The 24,422-nt window shown below is 39.9% G+C and overlaps 1 protein-coding gene across 3 annotated transcripts in view; it reads right to left on the bottom strand.

The window, feature by feature from the left end:
* TBC1D19 (TBC1 domain family member 19) overlaps window positions 1-24,422 on the bottom strand; it is a 166,141-nt gene that overhangs the window by 125,924 nt on the left and 15,795 nt on the right. Inside the window, exon 1 of one of the 3 annotated variants that reach the window (XM_043871115.1) lies at window positions 5,227-5,450. The exons of 1 other annotated variant lie outside the window; for it this stretch is intronic. In XM_043871115.1, coding sequence (XP_043727050.1) covers window positions 5,227-5,325 — 99 coding nt within the window. In that variant the 5' untranslated portion in view covers window positions 5,326-5,450. Of the gene's footprint in view, window positions 1-5,226; window positions 5,451-24,422 lie in introns of those variants that run through there. One more of the 3 variants, XM_043871118.1, reaches the window with a different exon arrangement.

The following is a 24,422-nucleotide window of genomic DNA, read 5'->3' as shown; positions in this document are numbered from 1 at the left end:
TGTATACATATATATTTTTTAATGGATAGTAAATGTAAACTGTAGAACTATAAGACTTCTAAAAGATAACACAGGTGAAAATCTAAGATTAATCTAATTAATCTAAAATTAATTCTTAGACATACTTAGATCCATCAAAGAAAAAAACTGGTAAGTTGGACTTCCTTAAAATTAAAAATTTCTCTGGAAAGTTACTGCTAAGAGAATGAAAAGACTGGCTACAGATTGGGAGAAGATATTTGCAAAGCACATATCTGATAAAGGGCTTGTACCCTAAACATACTCTTAAAACTCTTCAACAGTAAGAACACCCAAATAAAAATGGCTAAAGACCTGAACAGACATCGCACCAAAGAAAACATACAGATAGCATATAAACATATGAGAAGATATTCCTTATCATATGTTACTAGGGAGCTGTAAATTAAAACAACAGTGAGATATCACAACATACCTATTAAAACGGCTAAAATCTAAGCCACTGGTAACACCAAATTCTGGCAAGAACATGGAGCAACAGGAATGGTCGTTCAAGGCTGGTGGGAATGCAGAATGGTACAACCACAACAGAAGACAAGCTGTCAGTTTCTACTAAAGTCTTACAAACCAGAAATTATGCTTCTTGGTATTTAGCCAAATTAGCTGAAAATTTATGCCAATGCAAAAATCTACCCAGGAATGTTTATATCAGTTTTATTCATAACTGCCAAACTTGAAAGCAACCAAGATGTCCTTCAAAAGATAGTGAATGTACAAATGAACTGATATATCCCCACAATATAATATTATTCAGAAAAAAAAGCTGTCAAGGCACAAAAAGATATACAGTAACATAAGGCACATTGCCAAGTAAAAGAAGTTAATTTGAAAAGCTACATACTATCTAATTACAACAGTGAGACATTCTCAAAAGCAAAACTACAGAGACAGTAAAAGCCAAATGGCTGCTGCGGGCTTGAAAGGAGGGAGGAATGAATAGGCAGAGCACAGAGGATTTTCAGGACAGTGAAGTATGACCAACCTAGACAGCATATTAAAAAGCAGAGACATTACTTTGCCAACAAAAGTCTATCTAGTCAAAGCTATGGTTTCCCCAGTAGTCATGTATGGATGTGAGAGTTGGACTATAAACAAAGCTGAGAGCCAAAGAATGGATGTTTTTGAACCATAGCATTAGAGAAGACTCTTCAGAGTCCCTTAGACTGCAAGGAGATCCAATCAGTCCACCTAAAGGAAATCAGTTCTGAATATTCATTGGAAGGACTGATGCTGAAGATGAAACTCCAATACTTTGGCCACCTGATGCAAAGAACTGACTCATTTGAAAAGGCCCTGATGCTGGGAAAATTGAAGGTGGGAGGAGAAGGGGACAACAGAGGATGAGATGGTTGGATGGCATCACCAACTCAATGGACATGATTTTGAGTAAACTCCAAGAGTTGGTGATGGAAAGGGAGGTGTGGCATGCTGCAGTCCATGGGGTCGCAAAGAATTGGACACGACTGAGCAACTGAACTGAACTGAACTGAAGTTATTCTGTAAGATACTGGAATAGTAGATACATGGTATCACACATTTGTCGAAACCCGTAGACCTGTATAATACAAAGAGTGAGCCATAATGTAAAATGTGGACTTTAACAGTAATGTATCAATATCAACTGGTTCACCAATAATAACAAATGTAGCACACTAATGCAAGATGCTAATAAGGGAAATTCTGTGTAAGGAGAGGAGATGTATGAGAACTCTGTATTTCTGCCCAATTTTTCCATAAGCCTAAAACCATCCTAAAAAATAAAGCTTTACTAATTTAAAAAAAAAAAAACCTTCTCAAAAGAAAATCTGAGGCACAGGCTTCAATGGAGACTTCTTCTAAACATTTAAGAAAGAAATAACACTGTCTTGTAACACTCTTGCATCAAATAGATGCCATTTTATCAGGCCAGCATAACCTTGATACAAACTTGTCAAAGAAATTACAAGAAAGGAAAATTACAGACCAATCTTTCTCACTGACATAGGTTCAATCCTTCAACACTTATTATTGGATTTCTGCTAATGTATAGGATGTGGAAAGTCAGAACAAGAAAATATTACTCCCACCCTAACAATGAGAAAGAATGGTATAATCTACAAAATCTTAACTTGAATTTAACAGAAAAATGAAGTTTTAAGACAATCAAATGAATTAAATTCCAAACAGTAACAAGCCCCTCTATAGACAAAAGGAACTACAAACTATTTAATATTTGACAAAGCACAGGAGGAAAAGGAGGCTACTGTACAAGCAAGAAAGAAAAATTCAGTTAAAATTAACTGTTATATATTAGATGTGGGCAAGTATGTCAAAACACATACTAGCTCAAAACACAGGGGAATTGACACTTGCATGCTCTTTGCCAAAGGTCTCCATCAGGGCTGAGGGTAGAGCAGGGGACTGCAAAGGGTCCCTTTCCGCAGCACAGGTGTGCAACAGAGGATAGGCCACCACTCCAAAAACAGCATGCAACCATGCCACATTGCCCAAACTCCCCTCTCATTTGAGGAAGAGGCCTTAAACCTTTGGACAAGGCAGAGGTTCTGGGTGTATGCGTGTGTACTTAGTCGTGTCTGACTCTTTGTGACCCCACGGACTGTAGCCCGCCAGGCTCCTCTGTCCATGGGATTTACCTGGCAAGGATACTAGAGTGGGTTGCCATGCCCTCCTCCAGGGGATCTTTCTGACCCGGGGATCAAACCCACATCTCTTATGCTTCCTGAACCAGCTGGCAGGTTCTTTACCACTTAGGCACAGGGGGAGCCTCTGGGGATAATGATTGATGAAAAACTACCTTCCTCATGGAAACATAAGAAAACTCTCGCAGGCCCCAAGTCCTATACCAGTACAAAGCAGAGGAAAGTCAGCACTAGGGAGAGGGAGGAATCTCTCACCCATTATATGCCACAAGACAAAGTTCAGCTGCCAAAAGCGCAAGAGAAAGGAGCTGTCAAAAAGCAACTGTACTCCAATAAAAATTTAAAATTAATTTAAAAAATAAAAATAAAAAGCAAGGCATTGGGTGACAGGTTGGCTGGTCCTTATAAACTATTCTTACATATAACCCAGCAATTACAGTCCTTGGTGTTTACCCACATGAGTTGGAAATGTCTCCACCCAAAAACATGCACATGAATGTTTGTAGCAGCTTTATTCATAATTGCTTAAAGTTGAAAGCAGCCAATATCTTTCAATGAATGGACAAGCGGTCATACATCCATGCAATGGAATATTACTCAGCACTAAAAAGAAATAAGCTATCAAGCTATAAACAGATGGTGGAAACTGAAATACATATTACTAAGTGAAAGCCAATCTGAAAAGGCTACGTATTGTATGACTTCAACTACATATATGACATCCTGAAAAAAGCAAAACTATGGAGACAGTAAAAAGGTAAGTGGCTGCCTGAGGTTCAGGGGGAGGAAGGGATGAGCAAGAGAAGCACAGAGTGTTTTCACAATATCAAAAACTATGCTGTACAATGATAGATACAAGGCATTATTTATTTGTTAAAATTCATAGAGTCCACAACAGTAAACTATAAACTATGAAATCTGAGAAAAAAATTCAACATCAATTAGTAATAAAACTCTCAGAAAACAAGGAATAGAAGAGAGCTTCTTCAACTGAACAAAAAGTATCTAGACAACATCACACTGGAATCACTAGCCAGTGTAACAAGGCAAGAAAAAGAATTAAAAGGCACACTGGTTGGAAAGGAAGAAGTAAGACATTTTTATTCACAAATGACACCTGATGTGGAAAATCCTAAATCATCTACAAAAAAAGGTATTATAACAAATGCATAGGTTTAGTAAGGCCCCAGGATACATAGTAAATATACAAATATCAATTATACTTCTGTATACTAAGAACAAATAATTGGAAACTGACATAAGAAAAAAAAGCACCAGCATTTTAATAGTATCAAAAACCATGAAATACTTGAGGAAATTTCTAATAGAATGTGTACAATAATCATATGTTGTTTAGCCACTAAGTTGTATCCAACTCTTTCGCCACCCTGTGGACTGTAGACCACCAGGCTCCTCTGTCCATGGGATTTCCCAGGCAAAAATACTAGAGTGAGTATTTCCTTCTCCAGGGGATCTTCCTGACCCAGGAATTGAACCCACATCTCCTGCATTAGCAGGCAGATTCTTTACCACTAAGCCACCAGGGAAGCCCGATAAGGGACTTATGTCATAAAAATTAATTAATTAAATACTAACGCCAAGCACTAGCAAGGATGCAGAGCAATCCTCGTAGTTGCTATGGAAATGCAAAATAATACAGCCACTTTGGAAAAGTTTGGTAGATTCTTATACACATACACTTACCATACAACTCAGCAATTCCACTCCAGAGTATTTATTCAAGAGAAAAGAAAATTAAAAACAAACAAACTATACCAGAAAACATATATCAGCTTTACTCATAATGTTTATAAATGGAAACAAACCATAACTCTGTTAACTGAAAGTGCCCAGCAACCAAGGAATGGATAAACAAATCATAGTACATTCAAACAATGAAATATTACTCAACAATAAAAAGAAATATAACTACTGAAATAGGGACTACATGAACGAATCTCAAATTATGCAAAATGACAGAAACCAAGCACAAAAATTCACATACTGTATGATTCCATTTGTCACACTCACAAAAAAAGGCAAAGGTCTCCTGATCAATCTCTGCATCCAAAGAACCTAACCCATTAGAAAATAATGAATGCCTGGTGGGCCGTTAGAAGGGGAATCATTGCACGGAGGGTAGACAGCAAGGTCATAGAAGCCAAAGTCAAAAGGAACCTGGGGGCTCAAACACACCCACAGGATGGAAAAAGCGAAGGAAGGTATACTCTAACCTACCTCCAACGATTTCAGCAGCTTAAATAATTAGATCCTGTAAAGCTCTACATTATGAATGAATAGCCTCAGCGATGCTCTGGCCTAAAAGAAAGGCATGATGTGCCCCACCCTACTTTAAAAATAAATCTATTACCCGACGCCCGAGACTGAGCAAGTGGAGCTTAACCAGGGGCAGGGGGGATTTTCCGTGCCCAGGAGCGGAGCTGAAGAGAGCCGAGGCGGGCTCGGGCATAGGTCTGCCGGAGGCAGAAGGAGCCGGGGCAACGCCGCGGCCCCGCGGGTCTCCATCCCTTCCCATAGCCTCACTTACCCAGGCCTGCCGTTCCAACTGAGCGTACAAATTGGAGCCTTTGAGCTTTTGGACTATCTGGGCAATAATGAGAGACAGATCCGACTCCTCCTGCAACATTTCCCCTGTCCTACCCCGCCAAGTAGCGGGGGCCGCTAGCGCGGAGAGCACTGGCTATGTTCGGGGTCCCACTCCAAACCAGTGACACTTCTCGGGGACCTTATTACGCTGGGACTCCTCCAGCGGGCGTTACTAGGCAACTGCCAGGCCGTGAGTCCGTTCCTCTCTGGTCCCCCCTCAAGCCTGAAGGCCTAGCACCTGCGTTCCGCTGGCAGAAAACGACCTGCGGAGTCGGGGAGGAGGGGAGAGTAGCTTTTCAATTCCATTGTTCCCGCTTAGTCTGTGGTGGAAAGGCAGAAATAGGGTCTCTTTCCTCCAGATCTACAGAGCCTCTGATGCATCAGGGGAAATCAGAAAGTTGTGTATTTTTGTGTTTTATCATAAAGGATCATTCCTTTTCCACCTTCCAGTCTCTACAGAAAACAGGGCAGTGCACACAATGATATTGCAAATGACTTCCAAAACTTATGAGGCTCTGACCCTAGCTGCGTGAACTTGGGCGAGGTGCTTCAAGTTAAGAACTCGGCTTCAGCCCCAGTAAAATAACACCCAGATGACAAGATGCTGTGATGATTAGCTGAGATAACAATTGTGAGGGTGCCTAGCACTGTACTTAGCGCTCCATTTTATTTCCTTTTCTGTTTGTGTTCTCTGGGGTCTTATGCCAGGAATAAATATACAACATCTCCCCACCTAACAGCTACAATAATAAGCATTTTATTGATAGGTTTTCTCTGAAGCATTGGCAATTCAGTGGTAGCTAAGACATTGCCCGAGTCTTAAGGAATGTGCCATCGAAATAGATTCCTCTTCTTCCATGCACTCACTCAATCGAAACTCAATTCAAAATTCATTCAGCTTTCAATTTACTGAGCTTTTACACACAAGAAATCGTGTAGGCACAAAGGTGAATAAAACATGGTTCTTGACATCAACGTAACATAGCAAACCGACCAGGCTCCTCCGTCCATGGGATTCTCCAAGCAAGAACACTGGAGTGGGTTGCCATTTCCTTCTCCAAGGGATCATCCCAACCTAGGGACCGAACCCGGGTCTCCCGCATTGCGGGCAGATGCTTTAACCTCCGAGCCACCAGGGAAGCCCAAAAAAAACTAGAAGTATCTGATTGATTGAATGACATTCCAAAAGGCAGCTAATTTTGAAAGGCTTATGGAATAATACATGTATTAGAATAACCTCACCAAAATAATCAAGAATTAAATTCAGATATGTGCATGCATATATTTTAAGCAGAGAAAAGGTAGGATTCCAAGAAAAGAGACCAAGATTGCTGGCAAAAACTATGCTAGTATAACTACATTAAACTCTAATGTGCTTAGGCATCACAACAGATCTTCTGATTCAACAGGCCTCTGGTAGGACCTGCTAATTGCACTTTTAGCAAGTTTCCAAGAGATGGTAACCCTGGTGGCCCAAGGCCTATATTCTAAATAGCAAAAGACTAGAACAGGTAAACAATAAAAATTCAAAGGGACCAGACCTCTGGGATCTATGGGCAGTACCCTGGCTTTCAGAATATTATGATGACAAATACAGATCCCAAATAAATCCGTTGGTCAGGTGTGTTTCTTTGGAGTGAGGCGGGCAAGGGGAAAAGTGTGTTAGCTGCTCAGTTGTGTCTGATTCTTTGCGACCCCGTGGACTATAGCCTGCCAGGCTTCTCTGTCCATGGGGACTCTCTAGGCAAGAATACTGGAATGGGTTGCCATGCCCTCCTCCAGGGGATCTTCTCAACCCAGGGATCAAACTTGGTGCTTAAGGCAATTTACATACTCTACAAAACATGTGGCTCCTCTACAAAACATTCTCCTACAACTCAGAATTTCTCAGACTTGTATATGAGTGCATCTCCTCAACTCTCTACAGTCCGTTTATCCCAACATTCCACCCATTCAAGAATCTCTGCATGAATGTCACTATGAACAGCAACAACAACCAAAAAAAAAAAAAAACTTTGGAGACAGTGTTTTTGAGATTGAAAAGGGTGACGTGATTAATAACGGAAGAGATAGGGATGCTTAGGTTAGGAAAGTTCATAAAGTATAGAAGGGAAAGAAATGAAACCATGGAGCTGAAGATAAAGCACGGTGCCTTTAGTCAGAAAAGTCTGGGTTCCCCTTGGAGCTCCTCGAGTCCTCCATCATCAGAGTTTCCACTTTCTCTTCTGTAACAAGAGGATAAAAGACCCACCTGAGGGGATAGTGTGCCTAGTATTAAAATATCAGCAACTAATAATAAATTAAATATTAAAATTGGATAGTTTGACAAAACAGGCCCCTGTTCAATTGACAAGGGAATAGAAAGTACCTGAAGATATGCCGCAAGACATATGAAAGTACTGAGCACAATTCTTTGCACACATACAGGCTTTAAAAAAAATTTTCTTTTAAGGAGAAAATAATTTTCAGTCTTAAAGCAGAAAGTAAAAAGTTTAAATTTTTTTGATGACCTGCTCAAGCAAAGTTAAAATTTAATCTTAACATTAAAAAAGTGTTTCTCACACCCACAGAAGCAGATGTGTTTGGAGTATAATTCAATCCTAGAGTACCTGCTTTTCTTTTTTCAGTTCAATTTAGCCACGTTTTTCAGAACACCTCTCTGTGCTAGGAATGGCAAGGAATACAAATATGAGTAAGCAATGGTCCCTTCTCTCAAGGAAGTCTCAGTCCCAAAGGGATGGTGAGCCCAGTACACAAAGGGCTAAAATGGTAGACAGGCCCCTTTCACCTGTGAATCTGGAAATTTTATTACTTTAACGTAATTGTCTCATAAGAAACAGAAAGTACTGCTTCCTATCTCTGTCCCTCAAGGGAGAACTTTGCCTTGGAAATTCTTACTTTAGCTACAGGGTGGAGAATTGGGAAAATACACTATTTCTGACATTTTCGAGTGAACCATGACCCAGACTAACAGATGAATAGCCAAAGGAGTCCAAATTATCTGAATAATTAAAACTACATAAACAGAGACAACAGCAAAATAGATGCAGAGCGAAGTCTCCTCAAAATTGCCTCGAATTCAGAACAGAGGTACTCTGGGCCAATATGTGTAAGGCCGTGTGCCCAGTCATGACTGACTTCCTCAGAGCTGCTCTCCTTTGATCTGTGTTATATACAATGTCATGTCAGATTTCACTGTGGGTGAGGGGATGCATTTGAAAATCACTGACCAGTGGCCTCACAGAGGCAAGGATGTGGACCACATCAAAAACACCCTGCCAGTCTAATGCAAAATTAAGGCACTCTTAGGGTATACCAGAACATGTCCTTATTTTATTCACATGAGTATGGCTTGCATAAACTCTACAATTTGCAATGAAAATTATTTTCAGCTGTTATTTTTGAAGGAGACACTGGGCTTCCCAGGTAGTTCAGACAGTAAAGAATCTGCCTGCAATGCAGTAGACCTAGGTTTAATCCCCGGGTCAGGAAGATCCCCTGGAGAAGGGTATGTCAACCTGCTCCAATATTCTTGCTTAGAGAATTCCATGGACAGAGGAGCCTGGAGGGCTACAGTTCATGGGGTCGCAAAGAGGCAGACATGACTGATTGGCTAAGCACACACGCTCCGCTTTTAGCCTACTGTATCTGCAGAATGGCTTGAATTGTATGTTGTCAGGAATTTACTTCAACAAAATTTATGATGTTTTTTTGTCGTGTGGGTCACGAATGTCAACAGATCTCACTGTCTTTGGGAACAAATGAGCTTGTAGTGGTATCGACTACCTGTCACTGGGTAGTTAGCCCCATGTGCTAGCACAAGACCTCGGGCTCGTTTTAGAAGTCTCTTCCTGTTACTCATGAGAATTGTTAGGAAACGACACAGGTGTGCGTGAGGAAATTTCCCCTCATGATCTCCTCTGCCTGCTCTGGCGATGGCCCGCGCCCCCAAGCCACTGTCCAGGGTGTTGCTTCTTCGTGCTCCCAAAGCTGCAAAATACCAGAAGTATTTAACTCCCAAGGCTCAGCAAAGCTCTCATGAAAAACCTCTTTGATCTTCTTGCCACCTCTCTTTACAAGGTGGCTATACCTCATTTCTGAGTCCAGGGTAAGTACCAGGCTGTGCTAGTCTCCACTCGCTATCTTTTCTTCCTCTGGTTCCAGACCATTGTGTGTGAATGGGGAAGATTGGGCTAAAGGCTCTGTGAACAATCTCGAAACTGTGTTGACTCCTTGTAAATTCTAAAGCTCTCAGGAGAGAAATCCAAATAACAAATAACAGTGGGTAAATTATTGTCAGCAACAAATCTGGAAGAGCGTCCCAATTTTGGTTCAGTTCAGTTCAGTCACTCAGTCGTATCCGACTCTTTGCGACCCTGTGAATCGCAGCACGCCAGGCCTCCCTGTCCATCACCAACTTCCGGAGTTTACCCAAACTCATGTCCATCGAGTCGGTGATGCCATCCAGCCATCTCCTCCTCTGTCGTCCCCTTCTCCTCCTGTCCCCAATCCCTCCCAGCATCAGGGTCTTTTCCAATGAGTCAGCTCTTCGCATGAGGTGGCCAAAGTATTGGAGTTTCAGCTTCAGCATCAGTCCTTCCAATGAACACCCAGGACTGATCTCCTTTAGGATGGACTGGTTGGATCTCCTTGCAGTTCAAAGGACTCTCAAGAGTCCTCTCCAACACCACAGTTCAAAAGCATCAATTCTTTGGCGCTCAGCTTTCTTCACAGTCCAACTCTCATATCCATACATGACCACTGGAAAAACCATAGCCTTGACTAGATGGACCTTTGTTGGCAAAGTAATATCTCTGCTTTTTAATATGCTGTCTAGGTTGGTCATAACTTTCCTTCCAAGGAGTAAACGTCTTAATTTCATGGCTGCAATCACCATCTGCAGTGATTTTGGAGCCCTAGAAAGTAAAGTCTGACACTGTTTCCCCATCTATTTCCCATGAAATGATGGAACCAGATGCCATGATCTTAGTATTCTGAATGTTGAGCTTTAAGCCAACGTTTTCACTCTCCTCTTTCACTTTCATCAAGAGGCTTTTTAGTTCCTCTTCACTTTCTGCCATAAGGGTGGTGTCATCTGCATATCTGAGGTTATTGCTATTTCTCCCGGCAATCTTGATTCCAGCTTGTGCTTCATCCAGCCCAGCGTTTCTCATGATGTACTCTGCATATAAGTTAAATAAGCAGGGTGACAATACACAGCCTTCACGTATTCCTTTTCCTATTTGGAACCAGTCTGTTGTTCCATGTCCAGTTCTAACTGTTGCTTCCTGACCTGCATACAGGTTTCTCAAGAGGCAGGTCAGGTGGTCTGGTATTCCTATCTCTTTCAGAACTTCCCACAGTTTATTGGGATCCACCCAATCAAAGGCTTTGGCATAGTCAATAAAGCAGAAATAGATGTTTTTCTGGAACTCTCTTGCTTTTTCGATGATCCAGAGGATGTTGGCAATTTGATCTCTGGTTCCTCTGCCTTTTCTAAAACGAGGTTGAACATCTGGAAGTTCACGGTTCACGTATTGCTGAAGCCTGGCTTGGAGAATTTTGAGCATTACTTTACTAGCATTACTTTACTACTAGTGTGAGATGAGTGCAATTGTGCGGTAGTTTCTACTGCACAATTTTGTTTCAGTGCCTCAAAAAAAACATCAATAATCTGACCTCTTCTTTTTTTTCCATTTCACCATCTTAGCATGCCAGCTTTCACTACGTAGCTTATTGCTTCAGTCTCAAGATGGCTGTTGTAGATCCAAGCGACATGTTCTACTGCTGCCTACAACTCCCGGGCGGGGGAGAAAAATAAGAGTCCTCAATGACTGTGTGTCTCTGTTTTGAGGAAAGGCTATTTTTTAGGAAGCCCCAGAAAGAACGCTACATGAAAGCCCGGCAAGAAATAATCTAGTATTTTATTCTCAAAGCTGGGAGAAGGATGAAGGAGAATTGCTTGCTGATGCTGCCATATTGTCCAAAATGCCTTTAGTATAAAATTTTACCATAATATGAACACTTGTAAATGAACTTCTCTGATTGATATTTGGGCCAGTCAGACTAAAAACAAATGAAAATCCTTAGAGTTAGGCAATATTCAGATCACTTGCTATTCACACAGAGTTGATTGTGTGCAGTTTAAGACCCAGAATCTAAATGATAATACTTCTAGATGTGGCAATTTCTCAGCATCATGATATGATATTTTAAAAGCTAAAAACCAATAAGGTTGACACATTTGTAAAACAAAGTCTATGAATAAATGATTATGTGGCAAGAGCAAAACATTTGCAACTGCTATTTTTTCTAAAAAAGACAAAAATTGGTGACATGTGAAGAAAATGACATGTGCATAAATGACTTTTGGTGAAGGGCTCTCTGTATCTAGAAACCACTCTATTGAAACTCTAGGTTATTCTCTCTGGTTGTACAAGCAGAACTGAGTGTTAGAAACAATCTATTTTTCAACACAACCTGTGCTGCTTGGGGAGAAAGAGATTTACTGCTGCCAAGGGATGTCCTATCGATAGTTTCTCCAGCACTTCCACCCCATTCCAGGTAACAGGGTAGAGCAGATCTACCTGGCTCATTTTCTCCCCATGTCTGTGATTGCAACTCTGCTTTCTCACCTCCTCCTCCAAACTGCACATGCACACACACACACACACACACACACACACACACAGACGTTTCCATTCCAGGATATTTCCTTTTATATTGCTCTTTTTCACCTTATATGGCCTTTCTTCTGTTACCTCCTGGGAGACCAGTGTACCATTTGCCAGCTGTCATTGTTCCAGTTTTCTTGAAGGCACAGTGGCACATACAAGGCAAGCATGTATCTATATATAAGAATAAGACAGCTACAATATTAAGTCCTTAAGATCAAGTCAAAGACTGCAATGGGGCCTGACTCTACAAGTTATCCCTACGGATGCAGATGGGGAATTAGGATCGAGTTATAGACCTAGAAAGAATACCAAGCGCCATATGTCAGAGACCCCGTCATCTGAGATCAGAGCCAGTGAGGGGCAGAGCGTGGCCCCCTAGAGCAGAACGAGCAGCCCACTGGTTAATAGCAGCAGGTTCTAGGGAAGTGGCCGACAGGTCTATTACCAGGACTTAAGCCAGAAAGAAGTTCTATGCAGTGGCTTCCTTGGTAGCTCAGCGATAAAGAACTCACCTGCCAATGCAGGAGACTTGGGTTTGATCCCTGGGTCAGGAAGATTCCCTGGAGGAGGAAATAGCAACTCATTCCAGTATTCTTGCCTAGGAAATCCCATGAACAGAGAAGACCTGGTGGGCTACAGTCCCTGGGGTTGCAAAGAGTCTTTCTTTAGACACTAAACAACAACACAGTGACAAGCTCTATGCAGTGGAAGAAGCAAGGCCATGAGCCATGGGACAAAGTGGTTATCACAGCAAGGAGAAGCTTTCAAATGGGAAATTGAATGACCAGGTTTGATAAAGAGGGAAAAAAAAGGCAGATTGCCCTAAAAGACTGGTTCTCAAATACCTCAAAATATCTTTGAGTTTCCAAGCTTTATGTCAAAAATTTACAAGACTATGTAGGTATTCCAAAACATGCCTGTGTTTGTTTTAATATAAAACATATTTTAATAATGCAACATCTAGAAAATTAACGCACCATTTGTATTCTTGATATTCAGCCCATTTCCTGGGGCACAGCTGTATGCCCTTAGAGCACACAGTTTCCCAGGAGTCTCAGTGGCATTGGACCTTAGCCTTCAACGTTACCCCGTTTATTAACATACTCTGATTTGTTTTCCTTCCCTGTCTCACTTCCCTACTCTCCCACCAGTATTTGCTGGAGTCACCCTAACACACTATTTACACTCAAATTCTTATTTCAGAGTCTGCTTTCGGGAGATCCCAACCTAAATTAAACACCAAATAAGATACCTGGAAGATAGCAGGCACTTCTTAAGCCAAAGGAAACAATAACCATTTCCAATTTTCTCCAGGTGGAGAGGGGAAAAGACAAAGACTGCACAAAAAAGAGTGGTTCTCAAGTAGCTCAAAATATCCTTGAGCTTGGCTGAGGTTTTGCAGCTTTAAACAAAATCTTCCAGCTCAGGAGAGTCTCCCAGACTTTACATACTCACATTACAGAAGGATGGCAACAGAGATTTTATCAGTCAGGATTCTCCAGAGGAAGAGATAGAAATATATAGATATAGTTGTAGATATAGATAGATTGATTTTAAGAAATTGACTCGCATGACTATGAGGCTTGGAAGACCTGAATTCTGTAGAACAAGTCAGCAGGCTGAAAATTCAAATGAGTTGAGATTGTGATCCTGAGGCCAAAATCCATAGGGCAACAGGCTGGAAAAAAGCAGAATTTCTAGGATAGAGACTTGAGGCAGAATTCTTCTTCAGAAAACCTCAGTTTTTGCTCTTAAGGTCAACAACTCATTGAATGAGGTCATCCACATTACCAAGGGCAACCTGCTTTACTTAAGAGACTGTAGGTGCTAATCACACCCAAAGACATTCACAGCAACTTCTAGATTAGTGTTGGACCAAACAAATGAACAACATGCCTAGCCAGGGTGACACATAAAATTAACCAATACAAGACATGCCCATGTCCTTAACATAGGTTTTTAACAGTACTTTTTGGACATACTTGCCTCCATGAAGTCCCATTCTATTTTGACCCCCTCCTTATCTCCCTAACTTCGTGAGTCTCCCTATAGAGTTTCCATTCTGATTTTCTCTTTTGTGAGACTCTTTGGTGCTTTACCCCGCTTCATGCTTTTTCTGTTCTTGGTGTGTCCCTGCTGAACTGGATTCCACTTTGGGGGACTGAGCTCTTGATCTGGGGCCACAGTCCTTTCAGGCCTGGGCATCTGAGTTCAGTGGTCCATTGTGTTGGGTCCCAGGTAAAGTGTGAGAGTCTCTACAGATTCCCAAACCAAAACAAAATTTAATTCATTGAACTAAACATGAAAATATATGTCATATAGCACGTTTGTTAAAAGAAAGGGAAGTAACAAAATCAAGCTGGAGCCCCTAAGGGGAAGGGAATAGTGTCTGTGGTTCACCACTAGTATTTTAGTTATCTCATGCACATTTGTGTGTGTTTGTGTGTGATGTTACTTAATGTCAAAACATACTGGAAACACTTTGAAACAGCGTCACTGACACATTATATCAGAAAAGAAATGCTTCCTTCTCAACTGACTCATTTGCTGGAACTGCTTCACTTGACAATACAAATAAAAGACAGGAAATGTGGATGGTTAAAAAGCACATTTTAAGGTTTTCAGGATATGAGTAAAGGTGAAAATTTTAAAATAAATTTTAAGAATTACTTTTTATATTTCTGCAGCCTGGATTGTCAGAATTAGAACAAACTTGGGAAGTCAAATATTTCATTTCCTCAAGGGTGAAATTTTGCTCTTTCCAAGAGTAAAATTAAGAAAATTCTTCGAGTCACAGATGAAGATGGAGCTGGAGCTCCAAATTTACACCCAAGTTTTCTGACAATTTATCTCACGCATTCCCTTGATTCCAGAATTTTTATTTTGGTGTGTGTATTTTGTTGTGCCATTATCATTTCGTTTTCTTTTTCTTTCCTCCCTCCTTCTCTTTGCCCTTCCTTCTTTTGCTTCAGAGCTGCAGAAATTTAACATGGCTGGAAAAAAACTAGTACTATCTCACTTAACCCTTCTAACACCTCATAAAGTCTCATAAAACGTTTCTCAAAGTTTTGTCAAAAGTCACGGTAAAGTTCGTAATAACAGAGCTGGGATACAAGCCCAGCTTGTGTAGCCTCACATTTCCTCTCTGGGAAAAATGAGGGTAATTTTTGCCTCAAAAATATTCAGGTCCCACTTTTGTCTTGCTAGCCCAACTAGTGATAAGAACGAAAACTCCGAAAGTTTTCAGAAGTCCTCCCTTTTAATAATGATAAAATTTAAATGTGAGCACTTCTATTGACGAAACAGGTTATGAAGTATGTGAGGGGAGAATATTTCCCTTTATTCATTGTACACTTCTGCATATCTCTGCAAGAAGTTCTTCTGAACATCTTTGAAAATCATTTTCTACATTATTAATTTCTAGGCATTAGAAAAATAATAAGATTTTATTAAATCTTAGAGATGCAATCTTGAGAATGTAAGGAACAAGATTAGTAAGGAAAATGGAGTGTGAGACCTGCAGCTAAATAATATTCTATTGATCTATTCTTCTTGAAAATGTGTAAATGTTTTCTCTAACAGATGGACCTAAGGGTCAATTTTGTTATTCTTCACTTCAAAGATAATAATAAAATTCAGAGAATTATTAGTTTTGTATCTGAGAGCAATTATTCCTTCAAGCTATTCCTTGATTCAAATAGGTTTTATTAGACTTTCAAACCTGTTGGCATTTACCCAAGAGACTGTGGTTTCATTGGAAAGATTTTTTTCTTAGCTCAGTATTTTTCTTAGCAACTGAAGGACTGACCTGATCAGAGGGACTGAGACATTGTTAAGTTTTTTAAAAATCACGTGGAGGAATCTGATTTAAATGTAAATGAGGCTTATCTTTAGACTCTGCATAGAGAGATCTTCCAGGCAAAAGAAGATAGTGGTCATAAGCTTGGTGCTCATGGTCTAAGCTCCTTGGATCTTGGGGTTATATGATCTATATGATCTATACTTACTTGTTGTGTGACTTTGGGTACTTTGCTAAGGCTCTTTATGCCTCAGTTTTCACATCTGTAAAATAGGGATAATACTACTTCCCACTTCATAAAGTTTTTATAAGAATTCGAGTCACTGAATATCAAGTGCTTAGAAGTATGCCCTGGTCCCTAGGAGGCTTCAACCAGAGAATGTTTCAACCAGAGCTTCTCAGGCTTTGGAGAGTATTAGAATCTCCCAAGGAACTTGACACAAATACAAAGATGAAGTCCCTATTCTACCTCAGTAAGCCTGGACTTTCGTGTTCTTTCTTAGCCTTCCAGGTGACAATGATATGCATCAAAGATTAATAAACATTAGTTTAGATAACACTTGTTCATCTTTCACACGTGCCAGGTATTGTGTTCAAGGTCAAAGATACAGGAAGTAGGCATCAGCCTGGATTCCGTCTCAAAGAACAGAAACCCCTTTAGTTTTCTTAAGGAAAAAGAGATTTTATCCAGAGTGCAAAAGACTTATGAAATAGGAAAGCCTTGAGGGGCAAGTTCTAGACCAGGGCTCCAGAAACAACTCTGAGAACAATACCGTCAAGGGGAGCCACAGATAAGGTCAGGGGAGGGAGAATCAGACCACCTTCAGGAACCGCTGAGTTTGAGATTACGATCCCTCAGCCCCTGTCTGGCCCTCAAGATGGCTGCCTCGACCACTGCAACAGCTGTCTCCCAACGCTCTCAAAGCTAGATTCTGGGTACTAGAATGTGGCAGAACAACTCAGCATCTTCATGACTGTGCTTGTCCTAGCAACACTCACAACAGCTGAAGGATGGCCCCTGCCTCGCTTCCAGCTTCTGAATACCCCACAAAGGGCAGCTAACTGAGGAAACATTGACATTCAAGACGGAGGGAACACCAAGCTCTCGTCTTCTATGGCGCAGGAGACACGCTGGAGGGACATTGGAAGAGATGCTGATGCCAGTCTCCCATTTCCATCCTAGTTGGAGGCATTAGGCGGCCAAGGTTGCCGTAATTAAAGACCAGACTGGATGGCTTAAGCAACAGGAACCTACTTCTCACAGTTCTGGGGGCGGAAAGTTGAAGATCAAGGTGGCAAGTTTGATTTCTCCTGAGACCTCTCTCTTTGGCTCTATGTAGCTGCTTCTCGCTGTGTCCTCAAATGGCCTTTTATCTGTGTGCATGTCCATCCTTCTTCTTATAAGGAAACCAGTCCTATTAGATTAGGGCCTCACTCTTATGAGCTCATTTAACCTTAATTACCTATCTGAAGTTCAATCTCCAAACACGTCACACAGGGAATTAGGGCTTCAATGTGGATTTGGGGACAGGGGGACATAGTTCAATCCATAACAGTGAGTAAGACACACTTCCGTTCTGGAGGGATTTTTCTCTAGGGGAAAAGATTATAAACACAGCTGCAGGTCCTAAGTGCTGTTACAGAAGAGGGAAGAGATTATGGAGAAAATACAGCAAGGGATGTAGGGGAGCCTTTCAGGATGAGTTATATGTGTCTATATAGTGCTTAATAAGTGGAACCTTTCTTATGAATTTGTCTTTTCCATTCCAGATATCAAGTTCTTGGGAAAATCAAGTACCCAATAGTGAGGAAAGGGGATAGTACAAAATGTCACTTGGAAGAGGGTGCTGATATTCTGGACGAATTTCTACTCCTTCAATTTCAGGAGCAACCTGGTGGCTGATACAATGCAGGCAGAGAGGTCCAACAGCTCTGCTCACCACGCCCTATTTACTGACTTTAAAAGAAACCATAAGAACGGACAGTTTTGAACATTCACTAAGAAGCAGGTATAGTGCTAAGACCTATACAGGTTTATCTCATTCAAGCCTCATCTCAGAATTATCTACACTTTTCAGGATTTGAATCCAGGCTGCTTCCAATGTCTGGGCTCTTACTGATGGTGCCAGGAAAATCCAGACCCTCTTTCCTTCTGGTTCATTTAGCATTCGAATTCCCAAGGATTGCTGTAGGGAGCATGCCAAGCCTACAGTTCAAACCTTCCACCCAATATCTTGTCTTTTTTTTTTTTTTTTTGCCAAATTAACTTCTATTTTTTAAACTTTTTACTATCTTTTACATTTTTACCCATAAAATCACTTAAATAAATTATTTCCTAACCATTTAATAATAATTAATAATCAATGAATTTTATTTATCTTTCAAATAATCTGGCTCTGCTTCTTTTATTCAGTTTTGTTTCTAGGTATTGCTAACTTTTTTCCAATCTCCCTGGTTTGTTTTAGAGGATTTTCTCCCTTACACGGCATCTTGAAACTTAGTTTCCATTCCACAGGAAAGAGGTCTAATTAAGGCCATGCACCCTAGGCTTCCAGATATTTATTTAACAGGCATTTATTGGGTGTCTTTCACGTGCTATGTTTGGTCCTAGATACTAGATACTCAGCAATGAAGTGGACCATACAAGCCCTGATCTTACAGTCCTCTTCACTGGAGAAAATGGACTGTAAATACATAACCAAAAATTTCAGACAATTTTAGATAAACCTGGTTGTTTTGAATAAAATAAAACCTTGTGATGGGTAGAGGTGTCTGATATGTATATTGGATGGTCACAGAAGGCATCTCTGAGGCAGTGACATTCAACATCTGACCCATGTTACTTAGTCATTGACATCAAATTGTATTCATCAACCAAATAATTAACACAAACTTAAAGATATTAAGCTCGGATGAACAAATGGAAAAACAAAATAAACAAAGCTGAAGCTGCTAGGGCTTAGAAGTTTGGTAGCTATTCATCTGATGTCTGATGAATAGAAGTGGGTCAGAACGGACCTGCCTCATGGAGTACAATCTACTGTTTTTGTGTGTTTTTTTCCTCCTGTTTTCTAGGCACCAGAGATTTCTTGGCTGAACTCCCAGACAGATGAGTGTGAATCCTTGACCTGCATGTTATGTGTGGATGTTCCTTCCTGTCAGCAGAACACAGGGCTTAGCGTTCCAGAGACCCTGCCATTATACCAAAACTTCAAATGAGTATGTTTGGTTTAAAATACATCTCATTATGCCACCAATATTGCTGGCTCTGATGATAAGTTGCAGCTGGATTGCTTTAATCCTTTCTCTTATGTGATATATTTTTCTTTCAACTAATTTTTGATTTTATGAGTTGTGATGTTTCATATTCAGCTATGTTCATTCATTAAGATAGTAATCACCAAAATCTGTGCTTTAAATTTCCAACTATATGCCAGGTAGAAACAAATTGTTCCTTGATGGTAATGCAGGTTTGAACTCAACAGTGTGCATGACTGTGAATCTGGATGATAAAAAGTTCAGGCAGTCATATGCAAAACTTGAAGAAAAGCTATTTAATATGTGTTTGTCATTATGTAGCCAGAATACCTAGGCAATTGACTTTGGGGCACTTTTTGTTTGTTTTTTTCCAATTTTTCTCCAGATAATCCAGTGTAGCTAAGGAAATCTTTGAAAGGTAAGTTCTCAATTTTCACAGCAAATCTATAAACTTCTACAACCAGCACGAGACATCAGGCTTTTCTCAGAAAGAACAGCTCCTCCAAGGACCAGGATCTTGGTAGTTCAGTCTATTTTGTTAAGACTTCTTTGACATTAATCTTGAATGTAACCTTTGCTCTTTAAGATGAGCTTCTGAATTTTAAACACAAATGGAAATACCGAATGAGGAAAACATAAAACAGCCAATTTAGATGTTATTGGCTTAATCACTCAGCTAAGTGCTCTCCCTCCTTGTGAGGCCAAACAAAACAAAAAGGAGCTGAAGGGGGAAAAACCAAACTCTTAGAGACAAACAAATCATCTGAGAACATTCCCAGTCAGCTCATAAAGCCTGGGAAAAGAATAACTCAGTCTCCTCTCCTCTTCCAGAATTGGGTCTACTCCAAAGCAATCACGCCAGTCAACATTCTCTAGGTTTGAAGAATATGGGATAAGAGTCTTTCTGGAGCCACCAGATGCCTCTGGGCTTGTAAAATGGTGCCATGCGGTACAGTAGACAGAGACCAGGGCTCAGATATGGGGCATCCAGGCTCTCAGTTCTGGTTCTTTTATAAATTAGGTGTGTGGCTCTTTGGGTCTCAGGGTCTCATCTGTTTAGCCATATGATATCTAAGTAAGATGATCTTTAAAGATCTTTCATCACAAATCTAATGATGGAATAAAGCTAGCAAGGAGTGCAGCGGTTCAAACAGCACTGTAGTTTAAGGAGGGGCATCTTTGTTAATGTGATAAAAGAACTCAATATTAAAGAGAATCTGTTGACTTTTCTAGAATCCTTCTATATATTAAATTTCATAAGTATATAGAGAATAGTAAAAGATCAATGTAAGTAAAAATGATTACTCTAGAGACAGAAAGTAATAACACATTGATAGAACCAGAATCAGGACATCCACGGCTTAGATGTAGTTTAGTTGGCTTTATGGAACTACCACCACCACCACAAGAACCAAACACAGAAGACCTGGCATGGGTCTAAATGGCAATACATTTCCAGAGATTTTATTGGTCGATTTGACATTTAGTCTTTACATTAGCAACTTCCTTGATTTTTAAAGCATTTGGATCTTATGGCTCTAATCAGATTTGGACTTTCTTGCTCTCAGTTTCTTATCTATAAAATAAGGGGTATGTTCAAAATAGCTCTAAGACCTCTCAATCTCTAAAATTCTTAGTCTGTATTTTGGATGCCAAAATGAAATGTACATCATCAGCGTTGCAGACCTGTAGAGAGAAATACTTTGCCAGAGGGCAAAATGGCTTCCTAAATAGTTTCATTTTAAAGATACCAAAAAGGAAACTTTAAATCCTCCCTCCCCCAGAAAATCTCTTTGCTGCCTGACCTATAGAATTACAGATTCATCTGTTTAACTTAAGACCTTATCTTCAGGTTAAAATACAAATGCTTCTGCAAAGGTCACATATTAAACATTATTAGTCATTTTTACCTTTGTTTGAATGAATTTTTTCTCAATATGACCCTGTCTTGTTTCATAAAGGATTTGAAGCTGCTTGCTGGGGATGAGTCGAGCAATTGCATTTCTGAGCTCAGCTCTGGAGAGCACCCGGGGGACCAGCGGGAAACATGAGGAGGAGGGTGGACCAGTAAGAAAAGCTCTATGTAAATTGCAAAGTCCTGTAAAAATATTAAAGATGGTCATTAATAAAAGGAGGATGCTGGATGGGCCAGAGTTAAACCTTCCTCATTTCCCAATAATTTTCAGAGTCTATTATGCCAACCAGTCAAATTATTCTTCATTCTTCTTATGGAGCTTAATGTTCCTTGTCTAATTCTTTAGACACTTTGTTAGGAAGAGAAATTCATCTATAATTTGCTCTTTACCTTGCTCATGTTGCTTCCCTATTTCCTGAACGGCATAAAATTCTGTTAGCCACTGTGCTGTCTGGGGCCACTATGGGGCCATTATGACAGTCTCATAAATGTCCTTATTTTCTGAAAATACAAAGATTCATTCTCTCTCTTTGCATAAATAGGTGTCTATTAAGCCCAGGAAGGAAAAATGACTAATTTTTAAATGGTTTTTTTGACTTTTCCAGAGCTGATTATAGCAAAATTCTGCCATAAACAGCAAAGTCACAGCCCATTTTTAAAGGTACAAATTGTAGGCAAAGACAAAAATTCAAGAAACTTCTAAATTGTACCGGTTAATACAGGTTATTTTGCTTAGGTCACAAAGATAATATAATCTTGAAAAAGAAAGGAAAGGAAGCTTTCAAATCCTGAGAAAGACTTGAAATGTCTCTCATTGCTGGAAGATGCCAATTCAAGAAGGAGATCTACTATATGATCCAGCAATTCCACCTCTGGGTTGTAAGCAGGGTCCTGAAGAGGTACTGTACTTCCGTGTTAACTGCAGAATTGATCACAATAGCTAATCAATTGAAGCAACCCAAGCACCCACTGACAGATGAACTAATAAACAAAATGTGGTATATACACAACGGGATCTTATTCAGCCTTAAAAAGGAAGGGATTTCTGACATCAGCAACCATATGTTGTTGCTATTGTTTAGTCTGTAAGTCATGTCTGACTCTTTGCAGCCCCATGGACTATAGCCTGCCAAATTCCTTTGTCCATGGGGTTTCCCAGGCAAGAATACCGGAGTGGGTTGCCATTTTCTTCTCCGGGGGCTCTTCTCAACCCAGGGATCGAACCTGCATCTCCTGCTTTGGCAGGCAGATTCTTTAGCACTGAGACACCGGGGAAGCCATGCAACTGTGTGGATGAACCTTAAAGACATTATGCCATCTTAAATAAGCTAGGCACAAAAAAAAGCGAATGCTATATGACTCTACTTAAATGAGGTTCTTTCAGTTCAGTTCAGTTGCTCAGTCATGCCCAATTCTTTGCAACCCCTTGGACTGCAGCATGCAAGGCCTCCCTGTCCATCACCAACTCCTGGAGCCTACTCAAAGTCATGTCCATTGAGTCGGTGATGCCATCCAACTGTCTCATCCTCTCTCGTCCCCTTCTCCTCCCACCTTCAATCTTTCCCAGCATCAGGGGCTTTTCCAATAAGCCAATTCTTCACATCAGGTAACCAAAGTATTGGCGCTTCAGCATCAGTCCTTCCAATGAATATTCAGTACTGACTTCCTTCAGGATTGACTAGTTTGATCTTCTTGCAGTCCAAGGGACTCTCAAAAGTCTTCTCCAACACCACAGTTCAAAAGCATCAGTTCTTCAGGGTTCACCTTTCTTTATAGTCCAACTCTCACATCCATACATGACTACTGGAAAAACCATAGCTTTGACTAGCTGGACCTTTATTGGCAAAGTAATGTCTCTGCTTTTTAATATGCTGTCTAGGTTTGCCATAGCTTTTCTTCTTGAGGTACTTTAGAGCAGTGAAAATCATAGAGACAGAGTAGAATGGTGGTTACCAGGGACTGGTGGGAGAGGGATAGGCAGTTATTGATTAATGAATATAGTTTCAGTTTCGCAAGACAGAAAGAGTTCTGGAGACTGGTGTAGTGATAGTTGCACAAAAATATGAATGTTTATTAATATCACTGAATTGTACATTTAAAAATGGCTAGGATGGTAAATTTTGTTATGCATATACTTCACCACAATAAAAAGACTTCTTATTCATTCATTTTAAGATAATAATAACAAATCATTATATATTAATCTACATATTTTTATTTAAAAGAAATGTATTTTCAGAAGCAAAAATTGGTGAGAAAAGAGGCATTGTTTTAGATTTGTGCACAGTTCTTTGATGTCTGACAATAAAAGCAGCTGGATTCTTCAAACTGCTATGGTATTCAATCTGTGGTGCTATTTTTTTTTTTTTTTAGTTGATGAAAAAAATTCAGTGTCACAGAGATATGTAACTGGAAAAGGAAGGAGTGTTTTCATATCATTTTCAGATATTGTGGATATTCTCCTTTGATAGCACATCAAATCACATAAAAAGATCAAACAGACAAAACATGACAGACCCTTATTACTTTTCAGCAATAGTTAAAATCATGTGATATCAATCTATTACTTTATGACATTCAGTTAAATTGAATCATAAATATTTAGAAGGTTTGTATGAAGTGCTTTTATACTGAAACCCAACAAGGTATATACCATAGATGGAATCACTTGTTCTTCCTATGGTGGTGAAATGGCTGAAACAGTATGTTGAAAACAATAGAGTTACAAACAATACATGTTCATCTCTCAGAAAATATTGTTGGATGATGTATCAAAAAAGCTACCTCAAGATTGAATAAATTAGTATTAGTTCAAGTTAAGCAGTATGCAAGGTTTTCTACTCTGTCAAAGGAAAACACAGTCATGCCAGTGCCTTTCACTTGGCAGTTTTAGAGGTTCTGCTTTGGTAAAGAACAGAGGAGACACTGCCTACTGTTGTGTGTGAGAGAGAATCTCTACAGAAAGACAATTAGTAAAAGAATTCAATAGTGTTTTCAATGGGAAATATCTTGAGGAAGGGATAAAATAGGAGTTCAGAATTAACAATACACACTACCATAAATAAAATAGATAGCCAACAAAGACTTATTGTCTAGTACAGAAAACTATATTCAGTATCTTATAATAACTAAATAAATAGTGGAGGACAAAGGAGGCTGGTGTGCTACAAGTCCACGTGGTTGCCAAGAGTCACACGTGACTTAGCAATTGAACAACAACTAAACCACTTTGCTGAAACTAACACAACATTGTACATCATCTACACATCAATAAAAAGCTGTTTTGAAAGACTGGAAATTCTTTCCATTAAAAAGGCAAGAAAGAAATGTTTTAGTTAAAGCTACTAGTAGTGCAAACTACTGATAAGGCCAAAGCATAGGAATGAATAAATACATTCCAGGGAAAGATTACAAAGATAGCACTCTCTATGGTACCGTTTTGTATAATATGTTTTAGAGAGATGAGAAGTGACCACAAAAATCTTGGG

Source organism: Cervus elaphus, chromosome 17, assembly GCF_910594005.1.
Source record: "Cervus elaphus chromosome 17, mCerEla1.1, whole genome shotgun sequence".
Taxonomy (NCBI): Eukaryota; Metazoa; Chordata; class Mammalia; order Artiodactyla; family Cervidae; genus Cervus; species Cervus elaphus.
This window is presented reverse-complemented; position numbering and strand designations above follow the sequence as displayed.